Source organism: Diorhabda sublineata, chromosome 1 (assembly GCF_026230105.1).
Source record: "Diorhabda sublineata isolate icDioSubl1.1 chromosome 1, icDioSubl1.1, whole genome shotgun sequence".
Classification (NCBI taxonomy): Eukaryota; Metazoa; Arthropoda; class Insecta; order Coleoptera; family Chrysomelidae; genus Diorhabda; species Diorhabda sublineata.
The window spans coordinates 31,698,818-31,721,927 of NC_079474.1; the positions used below are offsets into that span (position 1 = coordinate 31,698,818).

At 31.7% G+C, this 23,110-nt stretch overlaps 3 protein-coding genes across 6 annotated transcripts in view; all 3 read left to right on the plus strand.

Moving 5' to 3' along the window:
* Positions 1 to 3,843, plus strand: part of LOC130442035 (serine/threonine-protein phosphatase 6 regulatory ankyrin repeat subunit A) — a 45,823-nt gene extending 41,980 nt beyond the window's left edge. The window contains exons 20-22 of one of the 3 annotated variants that reach the window (XM_056776003.1): positions 878 to 1,107; positions 2,765 to 2,900; positions 3,267 to 3,843. In XM_056776003.1, coding sequence (XP_056631981.1) covers positions 878 to 1,107; positions 2,765 to 2,900; positions 3,267 to 3,649 — 749 coding nt within the window. In that variant the 3' untranslated portion in view covers positions 3,650 to 3,843. Of the gene's footprint in view, positions 1 to 877; positions 1,108 to 1,136; positions 1,370 to 2,764; positions 2,901 to 3,266 lie in introns of all 3 variants that reach the window. The other 2 variants (XM_056776011.1, XM_056776020.1) reach the window with 2 other exon arrangements.
* Positions 3,844 to 4,151: 308 nt separating this feature from the next.
* On the plus strand, positions 4,152 to 14,216 carry LOC130445132 (splicing factor 3B subunit 1). 2 transcript variants are annotated; one of them, XM_056780652.1, is made up of 17 exons: positions 4,152 to 4,315; positions 4,368 to 4,630; positions 4,685 to 4,811; positions 8,048 to 8,127; positions 8,246 to 8,458; positions 8,518 to 8,899; positions 8,955 to 9,337; positions 9,394 to 9,790; positions 9,867 to 10,211; positions 10,279 to 10,526; positions 10,585 to 10,743; positions 12,241 to 12,448; positions 12,560 to 12,835; positions 12,892 to 13,143; positions 13,198 to 13,486; positions 13,573 to 13,774; positions 13,829 to 14,216. In XM_056780652.1, exons 1-17 carry the CDS (start codon positions 4,288 to 4,290, stop codon positions 13,985 to 13,987), a joined length of 4,011 nt encoding a protein of 1,336 aa, XP_056636630.1. In that variant the 5' UTR covers positions 4,152 to 4,287; the 3' UTR covers positions 13,988 to 14,216. The 2 variants fall into 2 exon arrangements, with proteins under 2 accessions (XP_056636630.1, XP_056636639.1); XM_056780661.1 differs by lacking the exons at positions 4,152 to 4,315; positions 4,368 to 4,630; positions 4,685 to 4,811 and adding an exon at positions 4,862 to 5,645.
* Positions 14,217 to 17,993: 3,777 nt separating this feature from the next.
* On the plus strand, positions 17,994 to 22,476 carry LOC130446352 (magnesium transporter NIPA2). Its single transcript, XM_056782560.1, has 4 exons — positions 17,994 to 18,440; positions 18,500 to 18,642; positions 18,695 to 18,977; positions 20,007 to 22,476. The coding sequence occupies exons 1-4, from the start codon at positions 18,224 to 18,226 to the stop codon at positions 20,366 to 20,368; spliced, it is 1,005 nt and encodes a 334-aa protein (XP_056638538.1). The 5' UTR covers positions 17,994 to 18,223; the 3' UTR covers positions 20,369 to 22,476.
* Positions 22,477 to 23,110: the final 634 nt, after the last annotated feature.

The following is a 23,110-nucleotide window of genomic DNA, read 5'->3' on the forward strand; positions in this document are numbered from 1 at the left end:
ATTTTTTATTGTCTGTGGTTGTACCTATTCTTATTTAACTAAATCTCTAGTGATTATCTAACCTTTTCTGCGTCGTTTCTTCTCTTATCTCGTAGATAGTTATGTTTTTTTTTCCTAAATCTTCTTTATATTTCTCCGATTCTTTTGTTCTTCTTTTGCATTTGGTTTCCTCTCTTTATTTGTACTTACATTATTATTCTTGATAATTCTTAATTTATCGTTCTTATCATTCAATATCCATATTTATCAATTGCAATATTTTCATTTCCTTCATATCTATATACCTTTTTTATTATTCTATTATATCAATAAAATGTGGTTATTTTTATATTTGTAAATTCTATGAGACCATTTATCATTTGTCCTGAATTTTCTCATAGAAAAGAATTTATTATTCACGTAGAGGTGAATACCTGTACGGATTGATGTGTGTACTTTTCACTTTTAACAAAGTGTAAGTTCTTGATTACTTGTCTTATTTTCTCAGCGCAATTACTTGACATTTCACTTCTCTGGAATGGCCACAAGTGCAGCAAAACAATTAGTTTTATTACTTAATTGCCAGACGTTTTATACCGACTAGTTATTGTAATTTCTTTGTAAATAATGACGAATTTAATATTATCTGCTTGTATAAATTGATGGTGGTAACAAAAAAGGTACGTAATTATGCAAACGACACATATATCTTCAAATTATACATAATTTAAGCTTTTTTATTCTATATCTGCTGTACATATAGCAACGCTAAAATATTTGGCATGTTTTTCGCAAATTTTGTGATGTCTGCGTCAATTTGTGGCATGCCCTATTTGAATATTGTAGCCCTCAAAGGGCCCCAAAGGGTTGAAATTTATTATTAACCGAATTTTCTTAGTGATAATGAGTCCAATATTGGCGTTCGAGCTGTTATTTTTCGCCGTCTTTGGCCAAACGACGTACGACGAACTGACAGTGAAACACAGAGATCCGAAAATACCCCCGTTTCGACCCTTATGGACGGACAACCTCTTCAAAGTGGTATTTGGCATCTACATGTTGGTTTCGGTGGTTGTGCTCATTAACCTTCTAATTGCAATGATGTCGGACACGTACCAGCGCATACAGGTAATTCGCTTTTTGTTTTGTGATTCCAGTCCAAAAGAATCCTATCAGCGCTTTTGAGTTGCTGTTTTTCGCGGTTTTCGGCCAAACATCTACTGAACAACTGAAAAGCTATGGTCCGAACTCCATTAATCGTTCTAATAATCAACCCCCGTGGACGGAGGTACTTTTTAAATTCGTTTTTGGAGTGTACATGTTGGTGTCTGTCGTTGTGCTGATTAATCTACTCATTGCCATGATGACTGATACTTACCAACGCATTCAGGTATGACAAGGTAGCTAACAATAGGTATCTGTGCTACCATCACGCTTTCTTTTGTAGATTTTTTTACCCTTTGTCTTCTTAGTGATAAATATCAACTATAACCTTCACTCATTCAATAACATTAACGTCTACTTTACTTCTGCAACGCAACAGTATCTACAAATAAGTTGTTCCAAACAGACCTATCGAATTTTCAAAAATATATACAAAAATAATTTATTAAAAAAAAGGCTGGACTTATGCAGATTATTGTACTACAGAATTTATTATTACCAAGTGAGGAATGAAGTTACTGTAAAACAAAAATAAATCTCCGAGAAACTAAAATAATTGAATTCGAACGAAGTCTTTGCTAGATAATTTATGAACGTTTTCGTAGTGGGATTGTGGCAACACCAAATTGTACTAATTCTAATAAATTTCCAACCTTTCGAATACCTTTGTATTCATTGTCAGGGAATGAAATTTACTGTCATTCATAATCCAACCAATAAATACTCAACATCATTCATAACAACCTAACCTAATCTAACCTATAAAAATTTGATGTCATTCATAAACTAACAAATGAAAATTAGCAACGATTTCTATAGCAACCAAAATTATTTAATAATTTTTAAAAGAAACAACAAAATTTAAAACACCACAATTCTCAACTAATTTTTATTATTATATACTTTTATAGATATTTTTACTCACTATAACTATGCACAAATTAAACCTTTACATAGTTTCATTATTCATTATAATATTCCTATTAGGACAAAGAGTAAAAAAATCTTCACGGCTTTGATAGGTCGCTTAAGGCGCACCAGTTCTCTTGGACTGGATGATTATCCCCCACACTATAATATTATTATCACCCAGTAAGGTAGTGATTTCATTTTATATTTTCTTTTGGTGTTGCTGCTTTTCTTCTCTAAAACTATTATGTATTTGTTTATTTGATGTGCATTTATTCACAGCTTTGCTTTATATTTTTGTTTTTACAATTTGCTTCCCAAGAAGTTTAACAGACAGGATTAGTATTTCACTTATAAGATGCAATCATTGGGAAGCGATTACAGACGAGCTGCAAGCCGATCCGACTCGAACATTCCGGAATAAATCGTTATTACCAAACAACTTCACGTTTTATAAATTATTGAACTACTAGATGTCGCTAGCGTGTCGAAGCTTTACAACATTTTTATATAATATTATTTGAAATTCATATTAGTATATGAAAGAATTATCAATGAATCAATATATTTTATAAACAACAAAATCAAAAATAATAACGCCCGGTGGAATGGGTCAATGATCAACATGTCACCATAGAGAAAATTGTAATTTTGTTCTATTGAATATTTTTACAACATTTGACTTTGTTTTTTGTATGTTTCATTCATATAGGCTCAATCTGATATTGAATGGAAATTTGGACTGAGTAAATTAATACGTTCGATGCATAGAACGACAACAGCACCATCGCCCATCAACCTAATAACAACATGGTTATTCTATCTAGTTGACATTTGCAAAAAAAGAGGTAAGAAGCATCACGTAGACCCATTCATTTCTCATAATCGTTATTAAAATAATAATAGGAAACTTCAATATTGTTTCTATAATTTCATAATAAAAACTATTAGTTATCGATTGAAAATAAACTGTCCATGTGAATTGGCAAATTTAACTCGAATATACAGGGCGATACAAAACTGCGTATACAAAAAAAGGATATAGAATTAATGTCCCTAATTTTTATTAGATCAGTACAATATATGCATCTGTTAGAAATAAAAATCGAAATCAGGAATTTTTGCTATGCCTTTTAATAAATTTTATTTGATTCTTAAATAAAATTTTCACATACATTCATGTAGAAAGCTCTTAATAACATCTTGGAAAATAGATTTTCTTCCAGTGAAGGCCCGAAAACGCCAAAGTTTGGTTCATCTGATGGGGACTTTCCAAAAATCAACCCAGCTGAGTCCTCGTTCTAAAGCTGGAGCGAAATGGCTTTCCAAAGTTAAAAAGGGTCGTCAAATTGCTCCAAAAGAATCCGTCGCACTATCAGTGGCTCATCTGAGTCCTTTGGGCTCTCAACTGAGTTTCTCTATGCAAACAACTAGAATCGAACACGTTACAGATTGGGAAGCTATAGCTAAAAAATATAGAGCGCTAATGGGTGAAGTGGACGAGACGAAAGATAAGACTAATGACAGCGAAGAGGAAGGAACTGAAGAAGAAGTTCTTACGGCAAATGCTATACCAGTACAAAATTCATTTGGGTAAACTGTTGTTAACATTAATATACCATGTGATAGTTTGACTATTGGAATTAAAAATTAAATAGTATAATTCACGTTTAATTTTCGTCACATGGTATATTAATGCTACCAACAAAAAAAGACACTTTCGATTCAATCAATAATATAACAAATATTTTATATATTCAACTAGAAGTAGAAATTTATACATCTTCTAAATATAACTGTAATAAAATAAATAATATAAAGTTATTTGTATTTTATTTTGCTTCTTATTAACCTGTCAACCCTAATAGACCTAAAAATAATTGAACCTATAACTTTAAGTTATACATACAAATTTTTCGATTGGAATTTAATTGAAATAAAAAAATAATCAAGAAATTATTCAACTTAGAACTAATTTTTAATCTTTGCGACATCTATTATAGAGTAGCAGAGCTATAGCTCGAAATATTGAATTAGTAACTAAAAATACAGTTATCTTTTATATTATATACAGTTTCCTTTTATGTTAATTGTCACTTGTCAGATGTCGGCATTCTGTCAATAACATTAAAGTGTAAGGAGATAGCCATTTGTGCAATTTCTACAAGTTTCACTAGTTTTCAAACAGGAAGCCAATATAAATAGTTTATGTTGATGGTAATCTGAAGAATAATTATGGATAACATACCCCGCACACATGAAGGTAAATTTATTTTGGAATTTTAATGAATTGTTAGCTTAACTTGGCATTGCAGATATTGAAGCACAAATAAGAGATATCCAATCTAAGAAAAAGGAAGTTCCAGTAGAGAAATCCGATACAAAAGTTTCAAAACTAGGCGAGGGTGGATACTTCGATAACGAAATTTATGAAACTACTGGTAAAGGAAAGTATGAAGGTTATGTTACATCGATTGCTGCAAATGATGAAGTAGACGACGACGAAGAAGATTTGAGCTTTGGTAGTAAACGAACTGGCTTAGGAGCACCTGTAGCCTTGTTAAACGATGTTGCACAAGTAAGGTTTTCTATTATAGAATGTATGTTGTTAATATAATGAAATCTATTTTAGAGTGAAAAAGATTATGATCCATTTGCGGATCGCAGAAGACCTACTATTGCAGATAGAGAAGATGAATATAGACAGAAGAGGAGAAGGATGATTATATCTCCTGAAAGAGTGGATCCTTTTGCAGATGGTATGTATTATATTTAAATATATATTCTAAAGTTAGTATCAATTTATTCGACTTCATATGTGAAAGTATACAAAATGATTAAGCATGCTGATTGGACAATGTTTAATTTTTTGTAGTAACTAATATAAATGAAAAAATTCATATTTTGTTATGAATTTTCTCATTTTACAATTTATAAAATGTTACACATCCATTTTAATGTGGTTCAAAATTATCATACTGTATTCTATCATTTAGGAAAAATTAGACATGTGTTTAATCTACTTTACTTATAAGGTGCAAGAGATATGTTGAAAATCTAAATTTTTTTTTAATAAATTCTGAATAATCTATTTTATTTTTATTATGAATGTGTCTGTAATTATTACACTCGGTTTTGGTTGGGTTTTTCTGTAATAAAGCTGAAATTTTGATTTTATGAGACATTATTCAACTTATCTCTTCAAATGGTATAAAATTTTGGGGTATATGCAAGTCAGTGTGAATAAGATTGAGTGAATGTTTATATATTAAAACTTCATTTTTAAACAGATTATTGATTATACTATCAACTACAGTACAGAAAAAAACTAATATAATGCTTTTGTTGTTCGGGGAAAGTCAACATTTAGGTTAGACCTTTTGGAGAAATACCTTAAGAAACAAGAAAGCAGGTAGACATCTTTAATGTACAGAGATAGTGGTAACCATAATAATGATGATTCATTTTGAAAGTGTGAAAGAGAGTGTGTAAAGTTTAGAAAAAATTATTAATTACCCCAGCCTATTTCTAGGTACGATAGACCAAGTTGTTTTTCAAGAAACTACGAGTTTTGTGATGGGGCTCCCAAACACGTACGTATTCAGATTTGTTCACCATCTTCTCTCATAACATTTTTTCTTTACAAACCTCTCTATGATCTGCTATATCAGTTAAATAATTGAAGTAAATAACAATTTTGAGATATATAATACACCAACATAACAAAATTATAACAAATTAATTTTCAACTTCTTGGAAACTTATTCCATTTTGCAAATTAAGTCTTATATTTACTCAAATTTTGTCAATAGGCTTATGTAAAAAAGATTATTGAGTATCCTGCAATTTTTTTCTAATATTCCAGTAAATTTGAATTTATAATGTTACTGATTGTAAAAATTATATCCTTTGATCTAATAAACTAAGATTTCCTACTTTCTCCTTGTCATATTGTTTTAGTTCAAAAAACTATTGGAATATTTATACATCACTTAAAAAAATACTTGAAGTTATTGAACTGATCAAAACGTTTTAAGTATCAGTAGACTTGCAAGTCATGAAGGCACTAAGTGCCATTGAACTTGCATATTTTTTACTAAAATTACAAACGATTTTTTAATGATGTTTTTATAAAATATTTTAGCGTCATCTTTCAAATTACATTGCATCAATGTCATTACTTAGAGTTATTGAAGTTTTCACAATTTCAAAATTTGCATTCTGGAAGTTTGTGATTATTACCTCAAGTTTAAAGCAAGCAGCTGAAATCCATGGCCTTAATTCAAAAGTATGTTCTTTTTCCAAAGGAACTGACTTTGATTTGTATCATTGGAAGAGTTAATATCATTAGTTTTTTTAGCAAGATCCATCCAATTATAGAAAGTGGTAGCTTACACCACTAGGGTGATTTCTTGGAAGCATTGGCGATTAGATCTTTGATAACCACTAGACAAAAATGTGTAACCATTCACTGGAAACTTGTAAAGTAGCCTTTTGCATTTAGAGTCATGACCATTGCTAGAATACCTTGGTTTTTATTGTGGCCTCCACAGTTATCTGACCAAAGAATAAGCTTCCTCTTGGATGTGGAATTGCCGATTTTATTACTACTTAGCATTTTGCAAGCCATTTCATTACAGCTCTTATTATTTTACTTCATTTTGACGACGACGCTTCATTCTGTTCATGCATTTTTCCAAATTGAATTGTGTCTACACGCACGTGCCAGCTCCCTGGTACTTAATATGTTGGTTAAAACATATTTGGAAGGTATCAATCATGAACGCCTTTGAGTACAATTTGTTCACCGGAACATATAACCCAAATGTTTTTTGGTGTCATTGGCACTTACAATGTTATGTTTTGACACCCTTCATATAACAATGTATTCTGTTCAAATAGGAATATTACCAATATTGGGATTTGTATAATCATTTTGTAATCAGCTTTTGTTAAATTTACTTAATTTGTTATAATTTTGAAGTTTGTCTAGAGTATAATGTGATGTAAAGAAAAAACTATTTAAAATTAGAACTCATAATTTTCACTTCTCTGTTTATACAGATATTTTTTTAAATTGTATCATAGATATGTTTTCTTTAAAAATAAACGTTAATGCTAAATAATTGAAAACTATTTTTCGAGATTTGTTTTTGACACTGCACGCCTCCCGGACGAAGTTCTTAGTGTCGTAAGGAAGATACTGAATGTAACTTTCAATATATCGAATCAATTCGCCAAAATCGCCACCGCCTGTAACAGCAAAAACCCAAACTCCTATTAAACAACTCCATCTCTTTTCTGTTAAGTGTCTGGGAAGAAAGGCTTTCGAAAATATGATAGGCTTCGAAAAAATTTTCTTGGGCTGCAGTTTCCATTTTATTGGAAACTGGTGTGACTTTCAAAGAAACATGTTTAGGGTCATTGATTCAAAATTTTAGAAGAAGATGTCTGTTTTAAGTAAGAAATTGAAACCGCAGCCCAAGAAAATTTCTTTGAAGCCAATCAACATTGTCGAAAACCTTTCTTCTCAGACATTTGGCAGAAAAGAGATGGAGTTGTTGAATAAGGGTTTAGGTTTTGCTGTTACAGGCGATGGCGATATTGGCGAATTGATTGGATATATTGAAAGTTCCATTCAGGATCTTCCTAACGACGTCCGGGAGGCGTGCAGAAGCCAAATCTCGAAAAATATGTTTACCAAAAACAAAAATCCATTAGTTAGCAAAAGAGATTGAATACTGTCAGGAGTTTGAGAGGAAAGAATTTATTATTTCTTCTTATATAATAAATAATAGATAAATTTAAAATAATTATACTCAATTTCGTGTATATAACAGAGATGAATCTGTTTGAGGGGATATGGTACAACAAATCTTAATTTACTCAGATAACAATTAAAAAAGAATATAAATGAGTAAAGAGTAATTCAATTTAAAAAAAAAGTACTTCCTTTTACTAATTGGCGTTCCTTGACGCCTTTTTGTGATTTCAGGTGGGAAAACTCCAGACTTCCAAACCAGGAACTACTCTCAGATTATGAAAGAGCAAATGCTCAAAGGTGAAGAAGCCGAAGTAAGTTGAAAATATCTTAAATATGAAATTTTTAATCACATATTTTATCATACAATCATTTGAGGTTGCATTTTAATGTACCCATTGCATATATCATAATCCTATTTCGTTATTGTAGATACGCAAAAAGATTTTGGAAAGAGCTAAAGATGGTACATTGAAAGTTACTAATGGAGATTCGAAACCTGCTCCAAAAAAACGTGGCAGATGGGATCAAACAGTCGATGAAGTTATAGTACCTCAAAAAAAGAAAACTTTAAGTGTGTCCACCACTAGTCTCGGTAATCAGAGTACTCACAGTACATCCGCTACTCCAGTTTGGGAAGGAGATGTAAGTAAAATTAACAAAAATTATAGTAAAAATATTTCTAAATAAAATTTTTCTTGTAGAAAACTCCATCTGACATACGTTGGGATGAAACTCCAGGACACAAAGGTAGTGAAACTCCGGGCGCAACACCAGGACAATCTACTAGAATATGGGATGCTACTCCTGGTCCAGCAACGCCGGGTAGAGAAACTCCAGGACACGGAGATAAAAGTACTTCAAGAAGAAATCGATGGGATGAAACACCTAAAACCGAACGAGAAACACCTGGGCATTCAAGTGGTTGGGCTGAAACACCCAGAACAGACAGAACAGGTGCGGATCTTATTCAAGAAACTCCTACTCCTGGTGCGTCCAAGAGAAGATCCAGATGGGATGAAACGCCGTCGGCAACTCCTTCGCAAGTTATGACACCAGGAGCTATGACACCCACAACTCCACATGGTAACTTGTTACATCTAGAACCTTTGTCATCAGTTTTTCAATTCGAAATTTTCAGGTACTCCTCATGGAACTCCTAGTCATGCTGGTCAATCTACTCCAATGCTAACCCCTGGAGGTAGTACTCCAGTTGGTACTAAAGCTATGGGTATGGCTACACCCACGCCAGGTCATCTAGCGTCAATGACACCTGAACAACTTCAAGCTTATAGATGGGAAAGAGAAATAGACGAACGCAATCGTCCTTATTCAGATGAAGAATTAGATGCTATGTTCCCTCCTGGATATAAAATTCTCCCACCTCCCGCTGGTTATATTCCTATAAGAACGCCAGCTAGAAAACTGACAGCTACACCAACACCTATGATTGGGGGTACACCTACTGGCTTCTTCATGCAGGCTGAAGATAAGAGTGCTAAATATTTAGATAACCAACCAAAGGTAAGTAATTTGGTACTTGATACTTCAGCTACTAAGAACTAATTTATTCATTTTAGGGACAAAATCTACCATTTATGAAACCAGAAGATGCCCAATATTTCGATAAATTACTTGTTGATGTGGACGAGGAAAGCTTAAGTCCTGAAGAACAAAAAGAAAGAAAAATCATGAAACTTCTATTGAAAATTAAAAATGGAACACCTCCTATGCGAAAAGCAGCTCTAAGGCAAATTACTGATAAGGCAAGAGAATTCGGAGCTGGACCTTTATTCAATCAAATATTACCTTTATTGATGAGTCCCACTTTGGAAGATCAGGAAAGGCATTTGTTGGTAAAAGTCATAGATAGGATTTTATACAAATTAGATGATTTGGTAAGACCTTACGTTCACAAAATTCTTGTTGTAATTGAACCGTTGCTGATTGATGAAGATTACTATGCTCGTGTTGAAGGTAAGCACTAATCACAGAGAGTAAAAAATAAAATTTTCCTTCAACTTATTTAGATCTAATTTGATTTAAATTTCAGGTCGTGAGATAATTTCTAATCTTGCTAAAGCAGCTGGTTTAGCCACTATGATCTCCACAATGAGACCAGATATTGACAACATTGACGAATATGTCAGAAATACCACCGCAAGAGCGTTTGCCGTCGTGGCATCCGCCTTAGGAATACCGTCACTTCTGCCTTTCTTGAAAGCCGTATGCAGATCAAAGAAATCTTGGCAAGCAAGACATACTGGTATCAAAATCGTTCAACAGATAGCTATTTTGATGGGTTGCGCCATTTTGCCGCATTTAAAATCATTGGTGGAAATTATTGAACATGGATTAGTTGATGAACAGCAGAAAGTTAGGACGATTACAGCTTTGGGTGAGAATATATATATCTCTTGTCAATTTAATGCCAAAAATGAGAGGAATTGTTTCTTTTTGAACAGGCATTGCTGCCCTTGCTGAAGCTGCCACTCCATATGGTATTGAAAGCTTCGATTCCGTTTTGAAACCTCTGTGGAAAGGTATCCGAACACATCGTGGTAAAGGTTTGGCGGCATTCCTTAAAGCCATTGGTTATTTGATTCCACTTATGGACGCTGAATATGCTAACTACTATACCAGAGAAGTAATGTTGATCCTTATTAGAGAGTTTCAGTCACCCGATGAGGAAATGAAGAAGATTGTATTGAAGGTACTGGATTCTAAGAATTTTTTATATTGGCTCCAATTAAATATTTTTTATATTGTAGGTAGTCAAACAATGTTGTTCTACCGATGGTGTGGAAGCTCAATATATCAAAGAAGAAATTTTGCCACAGTTCTTCAAACATTTCTGGAATCATAGAATGGCGTTGGACAGACGTAACTATAGGCAATTGGTTGATACTACAGTTGAGATTGCTAATAAGGTTAATATTGAAATTTTTGTTTGTTTTTTACATCTCGAAGATTATTCAATTTTTAAAAAATTTATATATTTATATATATAATTAAGTCATGATTTTATGTTTTTTTTTTTATTTTCAATCAAAATGTGGAAAAACATTATTGAGAATAGTACTTTTTATATGATCTACTAGTACTCCAGTTCAATGAGATTAATTGACAAGGATAAAACAATTTTAGATTGTAAATATTTACCTTATGGTACTGGAAATAATGGTCATCAAACCAAAATATTATCAATGGAATAAAAAAGAAAATAAAGAAGTTGATTGCATATTTTGTATTAGTACTTAGCTTAATAAATCTAATTGGGATTCCAATTAATTATTAAAGAAAGTGTTTCTGAAATTAGATGAAACAAAAAGAGAGAAGTATTGAGGCAGTACCTTCCTGGGCTATATAACAACAAAGAGTTTCTTCAAAATTTTGATACCAAAATTTTTCGCTGATTTCCTGCTCTGTAAAAGATGATGATATTAAGTCTAGTAGAAATTGACAATTATATCTAAATTCAGTGAGGAGGGTGATGAAACTCTGAATCACATAATTCTAGTATTGTGCTGTAGGAGCAATGATCTAACCTCATTGAATCTAGCACAAATAATGTAATTAAAAGAACACTCCACTGTCGAGCAGATATACAGAATAATCCCACTGCATAAATCTGGCCTTAGAACACTAACACATCGGTAAATAAGTGTACAATAGAAACTAATAACTCAAACACCAGTGTCCCTCAGTTTCTTTTAATAATACACAAATTCCACCAAATATTTAGAAATGCATCTTGATACAAGACTTACTTGGAATGAACATAACCTTAAGAAGTAAAAACCAAATGACTTAAGAACGAAAAACTTGTACTGGTTACTAGGAAGAATCTAGACTCTTCATGAAGACTTGTATATCCCTTACATACAAGAAGTAATTGCAGATAAAAATATAAAACACTGCATCAGATCGATCCACTCTTAGAACCCCAACCAGGCAAACGACCTGCTGACCTGAAAGATGCTTAGAGAGGTCCTATAACTGAAGATGATCTCATTACACCTATAGGAACTCAACAGCTCAAAAGCCAACCAATTAGCTTATAGAACTATTGTAAAGTTTTAATTAGTAATAAAACAATAAAATAATGGAATTCGTTAGAACACTGGAATCGAAAGGGGAGTTCTAGATGTCAAAGACAACTCTAATAAAGAGCACAATAAACCTTAAAGCTACAGTATAATCTAACCTCCAATTATATCTATTTATCCAATAGTATAAGAGAACAAAATATGAAAGGTAGGTACAAGGAAAAAACTCGAAATTCTAATTTTTTGACACAAATCTCCTTCCATTTTAACTGCTTTGTAACTTAATTGGTATTTAATCATTGTACCAAATAAAATCAGAGACAAAAAACACTTTTCTTGTTTTTTTTGTATATGTTTATTCGAATTATTTAATTATAGGTAGGAGCTTCTGAAATTATTAATAGAATAGTGGATGATCTTAAAGATGAAAATGAAGCTTACAGAAAGATGGTTATGGAGAGTATTGAAAAAATAATGGGTAATCTTGGAGCAGCTGACATCGATTCAAGGTTAGAAGAACAACTTATCGACGGTATCCTGTACGCATTTCAAGAACAGACTACAGAGGATGTGGTTATGTTGAACGGTATGTAAGGAATAGAATTTATATCCGAAAGAAATGTACTTCGTTAGAATTTTATTTTGGAAACGTTTCTAACAATTTTTCTTCACATTGAATATTTTTATTTCGCTTCAGGTTTTGGTACTATTGTCAATCAGCTTGGAAAACGTGTCAAACCTTATTTACCTCAAATTTGTGGTACGATCTTGTGGAGATTAAACAACAAATCAGCAAAAGTTCGTCAACAAGCAGCCGATTTAATCTCTAGAATAGCTGTAGTGATGAAAACATGTCAAGAAGAAAAACTTATGGGACATTTGGGAGTAGTACTATATGAATATTTGGGAGAAGAATATCCCGAAGTATTAGGTTCTATACTAGGAGCGCTGAAAGCGATAGTAAATGTCATAGGTAAATATTTTACTTATTTTTAAAATATCTTAATGTAATGAGTTAATTTGTTATAGGCATGACAAAAATGACACCTCCTATTAAGGATCTTTTACCTCGTTTGACTCCAATTTTAAAGAATAGACACGAGAAAGTACAAGAAAACTGTATAGATTTAGTAGGACGTATCGCCGATAGAGGACCAGAATATGTATCAGCTAGAGAATGGATGAGAATTTGTTTTGAGCTTTTGGAATTGCTCAAAGCTCATAAGAAAGCTATAAGAAGAGCCACAGTTAATACTTTTGGTTATATCGCCAAAGCTATAGGTAATTTTTTTTTATAAAAATGGAAAATATTTTATTTGATTATTTCATTTACAGGTCCTCATGATGTACTTGCCACTCTCTTGAACAATTTAAAAGTACAAGAACGTCAAAATCGTGTGTGTACAACTGTGGCTATAGCTATTGTCGCCGAAACTTGTTCCCCTTTCACTGTTCTTCCAGCTCTAATGAACGAATATCGAGTTCCAGAACTCAATGTTCAAAACGGCGTTTTGAAATCACTTTCGTTTTTATTTGAATATATAGGAGAAATGGGAAAAGATTATATTTATGCGGTAGCACCGCTTCTAGAAGATGCCTTAATGGACAGAGATCTAGTACATAGGTAAAAACATTGTTAAATATAATAGCAATCACCTAAACCTTTCAATTGTAGTTTATACATTATTTAAATGTTTAATTTGATTATAGACAAACTGCATGTGCTGCTATCAAGCATATGGCTCTTGGTGTATACGGGTTCGGATGTGAAGACGCACTTATTCATCTCCTGAATTATGTTTGGCCTAATATATTCGAAACTTCGCCGCATTTAGTTCAAGCTTTTATGGATGCTATTGAAGGTATGCGTGTAGCCTTAGGACCTATCAAAATTCTTCAATATACTCTACAGGTACGTTTGAATATATTAATTACTACAAGATTTTATATGATTCGATTTTCTTAGGGTTTGTTTCATCCAGCCAGGAAAGTGAGAGATGTGTATTGGAAAATTTATAACTCTCTATACATTGGAGGCCAAGACACACTAGTGGCAGGATATCCAAGGATAACAAACGATCCGAAGAATCAGTATATCAGATATGAATTGGATTATGTCTTATAATTGTTTAGTAAATGTTTAGTATTGAATAAACGAGTGGTGTTAAGAAGATTTCAATTCTGCTTTTTTAATTTGTAGAAATGATGATTATTCATCAGAGAGCAATCTATTGCATTTGATTTTTTAATGGGTATCAAAATTATTGTTATTGTAATAATAGATTTCTGCTTACTACCTACAGCTTTTTTATAAATTAAAATATGAAGTATATAATAAAGAGTTCTTCTTTTAATTGTATTTTTACTTAACAATATCATGCAAATTATGCATTTTAATAATACGTTATTCAGTTGCTAATTTATTATCTACAAATTGTCCCCAAGAAATAAAAATTTGCTATATATAAGGGACTAGTACCTGTTATAATTTTCAAAAAAATTATTTTTCTTACATTTTTTAATTCCTTTTACTTTAAAAAAACATCTCCCAAAATTTCATAGCGAAATTCAAAATAATAAAATGGCATTTTTTAATCTGGGAGTTATTAAATTTGTTGTATTTTACTCTAATTTACTAGACAATTGTAAAAAAATTTGACAAGGAAAAAAAAACGTTAATTTCACATATTTTTTAACAGCCGCCATTTTGATTTTATTTTCAATTTTTTAATCAAGGATGCTAAATTAAAATATAAGCTACCTTCCTGTTTAAAAAACTTTTTAAATTATTTGTTTTAGATTTACTAAATTCGAGATTATCTCAGTGCAGTGGGAGACTATCATTTTTGTTGTCTCAACTTTGGCACCCTCTATAAAATGATGTTAGGAAAAAAACTTTTCTTGTAACACTTTATTATCAAAAAATAATTAATTGACCCCAAGAATTTCGCTATAGAAAATGCACCGTTTAGATATTTTTGCTTCACTTCAGATCTATTCCTCTTCTACCTCGTAACACTTGATCTATCATGATGCACATTCTCTCTTAATAGATAAATAATTGATTAATACACCATACAATTTCTGATTTTATGCTTTTCTTTCTCAAACACTCAACCAATATGAAGTCGGTAAGTTTAGAAGTACATTTCTACAAGAAACTGTCCATCTCCACTTCCAGAAGTGTCACTATCCCTATCTGGAACTGAAACTGGGTCTACGTCATCTAAACTATCATAACTGCTTACCCAAATATCTTCATAAAGTTTTATTTATATTTTCTTCTTCCTTATTCTGCCTCTAAAAGCTGATGTACCTGTCGAACTAAAATTGTTATTAAAGCAGGGCACAGAATAAAACGTGAATATGACGATGGCTCGCTAGTGAACATAACCTTAAAAGTAGATGCATTAAAATATCTACAGTTACTCTACTACAAAATATTTTAAAATGAACAAAGTAGATCCAGACGAATTTTTTTATTATAAATTAATGAATCGGGGTTTATATGATCAACTTATCGAGCAGAGACTAAATAAAACATTCAATAAGAAAACCTGATTGTCGATTAGATCAGGAAGTTTATCACCAGATTTGTCATGGAATTTTCAAACGGGGAAAAGATTCCCTATATTATGCCAAATTTTAGTTTTCTTGTACCCAGCCAACTGTTTATTATATAAACAAATTCTATCAGCTTTTCACCCAAAGAAATAATTTTTCAGGGTATCTGCAGCTATAAACTACACTAGGATAGTGAGTTATGTTTTTGACGTTCAACGGCTTTAAGCGGGTAAAAACTGAAAAGGTGGCGCTATGTGTATTGACAATGGCCGGCTATTGGAATAAAAATGTCGGTGCCTCCTCTGACGTCACGAGACCTACGTCACTCTAACGTCTCTCTTGCACTCATTGATTTCCCTATACCTTTAGTCGTACCCACTTACTATATCTACTGTTAACCCACTAATTTTGTTATTCTTTTCGACGTGTTTAGTGATTGTTGTTTTCTTGATATTTTTGTGCTTTTGTTTGTAATCCGGTATTTATCGAAAATAACGAAGATTTTTTTATTGGGAAAAACGCAAACGAATGTGATTGTCTAATTTTTATTGCCACGAACAACCCGACGGGAAAAGATAAAATTCGTTTATGTTGAAAGTCTACTACGAATGGTCTTATGCATTTCAATGTTTGTAATTTTGTAACAGCAAACGGAAAGTCAAGTTTATGAATCGGCCATAATTCTAATTTCTCTAGTGTATGAATTAAAATTCAATATCGACTTTTTGTTTGCACATTGACCCTTATTGGAGCTTTTCAGGCACACCCACCAGTTATACCATTGTCCATTCAGTAAATTTACCAATGAAATTGCGGAAGCTAGGAACGTTGTTAGGCGGGATTTGATGAAATTGGTGTGTAGTTTGGCTCCCTTTCACCCAGTTACTGCCTCAGTATACAACATTCACTATTGTCTTTGTAGCCGTGAAAGATTGAATTTCTGTTTAATATTTAAGCCGAATTACGCTCTGTAATCGTTTTTTGTATTCAAAAAACGTTCCTTCGATGGACATTCATTCTCAACTGTGTCTACTTTTGAGGTATATAAGGAAAATTGTATGTGTGTGCATAAATAATGCAGATAAATCGTATATATAGAGGTTCATGACGAACAATAGTTCTGACCGGCCAACGTTTTCGGACAAAGTGACTGCGAAAGTGGAAGAAACAATGAAGAAAAATCAAAGAATTACGGTTTGGGACCTCAGCGACTTGATCTTTGTTGTTAGCAAGTTCTGCACTCACAACATTTTGAGAGACCGTTTAAGATATGCCAAGATTTGTGTAAAGTGGGCCTCAAAAATGCTGATGGATGACAACAAAAGGCATCGCGTAGAAGCAGCCCCTAGTGATTACGATCTCTTTTCCGTATTAAAGAAACTTGAAAAAAGATGCTTTAAAATATTTTCGCGGTGCGGCGACAGACTTCTATGACTCGGGCATAAAGAAGCTAGCAAAAATGCATTCATCTAAACGGAGATTATTTCGAAAGATAGAGGGAAGTCTAAGCTTTCGAACCATGTATTATTTTATGCCAATAAACATGTTTTTCATTGTGAAAATTCGTTGGTACCCTTATTTAATTGATTGTCTCTTATATAAATTCACAGTTACCCGATTTATTTATTTAGGAAATGAAAAAATTAAATTTATTTGTCGAAATTCCGACACTAGGCGTTCATCAAACTTCTACATAAGGGAGACTTTATCTCCTGGTCATAAAATTATCTCTTCTGAGATCACACCAAATGTTTAAAATGAAAATACAACCTAAACATAACATAAAAAAGTGGTAAATTGCATAAAAATGTTATAATACACTACACAACATCCCTGTGGTACATAAAACTAGAATAAATATATTTATAGTAGACAAAAAACAAAAAATCTGTCTTAAAATCACATCAAGTAATACCTAATGCGTTCAATGTACTTAGTTACTAAAACTGATATCTTGTGTCCCTATAGATGAAATATCCCCACTTTCCCCTATATATTATTCTCATTTATTTAAGATTTGATAAAATATCTTCCAAGTTTGGATAACTTAAAGTTAATTCGATATTACGTAGAACGAATTTTTTTATATATTTTTCGTGTAAAAACTATCCTATGAATTAAATTCTCGTACAAAAATAATATTTAAGTCACCAATGTGCTTACATTGGTATCGGGATAAGTTTATTTCCCCATAACATAAACTAATAAAATAAAAATATTAAAAGTTTTCTGTTTAGATTAAACCGCAGAATAGCACACTTACATCAGAGATCACGGTAGTTTGTGACCTACTTGTGTAACACTGGGTCTAGAACGAAAGATCTTTGAATATTACTTCTACAATAATTCAAAATTAGTAAGAAATCTGAAACTGGTCCACAAATTATATATTTATACTACCGATTTTATATAAAAACAGATTATATGTGTCTATTATTGATTTTCAACGAATTAACGAAAATTAATCAACTTAATTTTATTTCATTTGGAAAATTATAAATTATATTTGTATAATGAAACCTATGGAAACTTAGTGGTTATTGTAACTTGTTAACTGACTCGTCAAAGTCACGAAAAATAAAAAGAAGCAGAAATAAAAAAATGCCGGTTATTTATGAAAAGCACATCATAACCTTCGACTTTGTTTACTAGAGTATTATTTTACAAAAGATAATTAGATAAGAAATATGTTGTGCAATAGATACCCAAATCTAGTATCAGATTTTTCTTATTATTCACAATACCGTCTATTTTGATTTTCAACAGCTTTTTATGTGTTAAAAGGAAAAAAATAGTAATGGAGGCAACTACATCGGCAGAAAAAATTAAAATATACCCAAACGGTAGCTCGTATATAGGATTATGTTTAGCGATAAGTTCTTCCGTGTTCATTGGATCCAGTTTTATTATTAAAAAAATTTCTTTAATAAGGCTAAGTAAAAGAGGTGTAAGAGCTGGTGCTGGAGGTTTTGGATACTTAATAGATTGGATGTGGTGGCTAGGGTTACTTTCAAGTACGTTATTTTTTATTTATTTGACTAACTTAATTTCAACTATACACACAATATTTTAGTGGGAATTGGAGAACTTGCAAACTTTGCAGCTTATGCTTTTGCTCCTGCCTCACTGGTTACACCTTTAGGTGCACTTAGTGTACTAGTTTCCGCTGTGCTAGCTTCAAAATTTTTAAACGAAAAATTAAATATATTTGGAAAAGTAAGTGTTCATAAGCTTATTTTATATTTTTCAATACCTACACAAATTTTAGTTAGGCTGCCTGCTATGCGTCTTAGGATCCACTGTTTTAGTTATACATTCACCAAAAGATGACATGGTTCCTTCAACAGATGAATTATTAAAACAGACTCAAAATATGGCATTTATTAATTATGTTATTATTATAGCTATGATAGCATTATCAATATTATTTTTTATTGGTCCAAAATATGGTACCCGCTATGTTGCAATATACTTATTACTATGCTCATCTGTTGGTAGTTTCACAGTAATGGCTTGCAAGGCACTTGGGTTAACCATAAGAGAAAATTCAGGTTTGTATTATTCTAGTTTTAATAAAGGTATGACTTTGAATGTTATTAACTAAATTGAAGAATAAGCAATTAACTTCAATTGTTAGCAGATGTTTTTGTATACTATTTTTCCATATAAATAATACTCTCTGCTTGTTTCCTATTATGAGGGTTATGACCTCTTTCGATTATTTCTATTTTCTTTTATATTATCTCCTTCCATATTTTTCAATCTCTAGCCTGATATAACGATGTATAAAGAGGTTGATCTATGACTTGTTTGATCAGAACATCCTGGACTTTCTCTATCACTGTAAGACTGTCTATATTGTCATCTTGTCTTTTAGTTATGTATTCAAAATATTACAACACTTCTTTCATGTATAATGATATTAGTCTGGTGGTTATACTTAACTCTTCCAGTTCATCTCATATTCCAGGGAATTCTTAACAACTACACACAAACTCTTTCTTCATGCATTATGATCTGGTGGTTAAACTCAACTCTTCCAGTTCTCTTCACAGTCCAGGGAATCAGAACAATTCACTACCAAAATTTTCTTGATGATAAACTGGTGGTTATACTTAACTCTTCCAGTTTTATTTTCAGTCCAGGGAATTCTAAACCATCTCCTGTATTGCCACGTTTCAAATTACTCAATATATTGACTCTAATTAGCTCTCAAGTGTCCAATATTTTGAACTGTATGAGAAAACCAACATTCAGAACAGATTGAGATAAATAATATATAACTGCATAAAATTGGGTAGATATAACCTTAAACTCCTACCCAAGTGACCAGTACCTCCTTTTAGTTGTCATCTGATGAATTATGGAAGTTACAGGTTACCATTCTGGTTTCTTTCTTGACAGCTTTATTCAGTAATTTATTCGAAGAGAAAGATTGAACTGGTACCACAATATCCATATCATGAAACATTCCAATACTTATATTGCAATATTTTTGAACACCACATAGGGAGGAGTTAATGTACATGATTATTAACATATTTAATAATAATAAAAGTAATTTTCCTTTTCTATTACAGTGAATGATGGCGTTACGAACTACTGGTTACTGTTTGTATTATCTCTCATCATTTTATTTTGCATATGCATCCAAATGAACTACTTAAACAAATCCCTCGATCTATTCAGTACTAGTGTTGTTACACCCATTTACTATGTTATGTTTACAACATTTGTTATTATTGCATCCTCTATTTTATTTGAAGAATGGAAGAAAATGAACGGCATCGATATGTTAGGTGCATTATGTGGATTTCTCGTTACTATCATTGCCATATTTTTGTTACACTATTTTAAAGATGTATCGACCGTACAAGCTCAACAAAGGACAAGTTCCATTCAGTATGGAACGCAAAACAACTTCTTTTCTAGATATGTTTGAATAGTAGGGCTTAAAATTCATATGTACTTGTTCTAATTTTTAACAAAAAAGTAGAAATATCTTTTAACAAGTTGAGGATTGGTAAAACTTATATACCCCCAAATCTCTTAGCTGATTATTATGTGTACTGAACATTAAAATTAATTTGTTGTTATCCTATCAGTATTTACTCTTTTAGTAATACTGAATTGTTTACTACCATTACACTAATTTCTCAAACAATTAGATTGTTTCACATGCAATTCGATAACCAATTCATCTTCTTGCAGAGACTAAAGGTTAACTGGTCTTAATTTTTTTTCATCTTTTACAATATATTGTGCTTGATTCATATAGTACAACATTATTGAAGAAATGGGAAAAAATTAAAGTGCATAAAGCTATGAATTCAATCTGCTTCTCATCATATTCTGAGATTCTTAAAGTATTGTCAAAGTTAATAAAATAGTTAATTAAGATTAAATGGTGATTTGAATCCTCATTCTATTTTGATTATTCATAGCAAATCTATTGTAAATATATCATTGATGCCAATAGAAGACAGGGATTTAAATATAAATATCATTAACTGAATAAATTGTGACTGAAAATGTTAAAACATTAGATAGACCCCACTAACTGTGTCTACTACATTTTTTGTCATAAAAAAATTGAAAAATTAGTATATTCAATAGTCTTTTTTCAATTTTTTCTATTTTTTAGACACATTTAAGATAAAAATGAGACCTATGTGAGTATATCTTAGTACCATGTACACCGTGACCAAAAGTATCTATTGTGTCCCCCTTTCTTTATGTGGTACTGGAAATCCTTAGTGTTTACAGATGATAGCTGTACTTACCAGAGATCTTCGTCTTCTATTTCATACGTTCCCAGGTGTAGTCCTCTTGAAATTTTTCAGTGTCTGACACTTCGAGAGAATGTGGAGGTTTGTCCTCTGCGTAACAGAATCTGCATGCTGCATTCTCTGTAGAGTCTAGCGCCTTTAGGTGTCTTATTGGGGCGGTAGTGTCCCGACAGGATTTCTGCTTTAGCCTACGTTGGTTTTGGCTTTCCCGGAGTGACTTTGCCAATCTCAACCCCTGTAGATTGTCCCAGTAACTGGCTTTACCCTTATCTAACTTCTTTTCCAGTGCCTTTTCTATTGTTTTGTAGTTGCTACCACAAAAAAGTTCAGGTCTTATGAAAGATTTGTCGGGCTCCTACTTTAGCTAGTTTGTCAGCTATTTCATGTCCCTTCGCTCTGGTGTTTCACAGAATCCATTGCAGGGTAACTTTATTTTTGTTGCCTAGCTTCTGTTTGCGATAATGCCTTTATAGATTGAACTGAACACATTTTTCAATAGCATATATTTTTACTTGGAAAATGATTGGTGTGTTGCAAGACTATTTTCAACAATTTTTTTTTATTTTGGGTATTTTTTAGCGCATTTGAGATGTAAATGAAATTTGAGGTTGGAAACTAAAATTTCAACATTTTTTTGGTCAAGAAAAAAATTTAAAAACCATAAGGTTCCTTATTTGTTTCTTAAAACTGTGTGTAAAAATATCTTATTATATTTTTAGGAAAGTACATACAAAAACGAAGAATTTATTATTATAATTAGAACAATTTTTACAAGTTGATAAACATTTTGAAAAAGCTGAAATTTTTAAAAAAAATATTGAAAAATTAATATTTTTAAAAATTTTGAGAGACCCAAGTTTAAAAACCAAAATTTCAACGTTTTTATTAACAAAAAACAAATTTTTATTTACTAATTAATCATGAAATTCACGCAACGTTACAAAGAAAAGGAATTGTAACCTAACCTAAAAAAATATTAATTTCTCAATTTCTTATGACCAAAAATAGGGTGGAGTCACTTTCAAAAAATAACCTAATTATTTTATGAAAAACAAACTAATTTTGTGTGAAAAATTAAGTTTTTATTTTTGATATGCATACTAATTCTTTTGTGATCATAATAAGTATTTGTATTAATAATTTGTTTCAATGTTTCAATAATGAGCTGTTTAGAATATTATGTTGTGATATTAGTAAATTAAGATAAAAAAAACTAATATTATGATGTCAGTATTGAATAAAACTTACTTTTGCTTTTCTATTTATTCAACTACTACTTATCTACGAGGTGTCATCAAAAATACGAACAAATTTCGCGACAATTACGCTTCATCTGTTTTGACTAATATATCTGGTACAATCAAGTATACAGTTACATGTTTTGAACTCCATAGCGGTTTTTCAGTCTACTACTATTGCCACTTCAGTGAAATCGTGTTCGCCGTGCTAAATTTTTTGCGTGCCTTTTTGCATTGAATTGATAAATCGTTTTCATGCATGCATTGTGAAAACTAAGAACCTGGATCAGTTCATCTATTGGCTGATAGCAGATACTAACCACAGAACGAGTAAGTGATGTTTCTATGATTTTTCATGTAACATCCATAGTTTTAAACATTTATTCAGTTTTTAAATATATATTGGGTACTGAGCAGTTATCAGCGACATACCAACATTAATTTTACACCAAATATTTAATATTAACAAAAAAGCTGAAAAGTTCGATATCTGTAGCCTATTTATCATCAGACTTACTTAATTCTATACAGAAAATTAATTAACGAAACCAAAGAATCAGCTTATGCATGTACCCGCAGGTGTACCACGGTAGAAATAAAAAACAAGACAAATTTGTTTTGGAAAAAAGAAGACAGAAAATATAATACATGGACCAT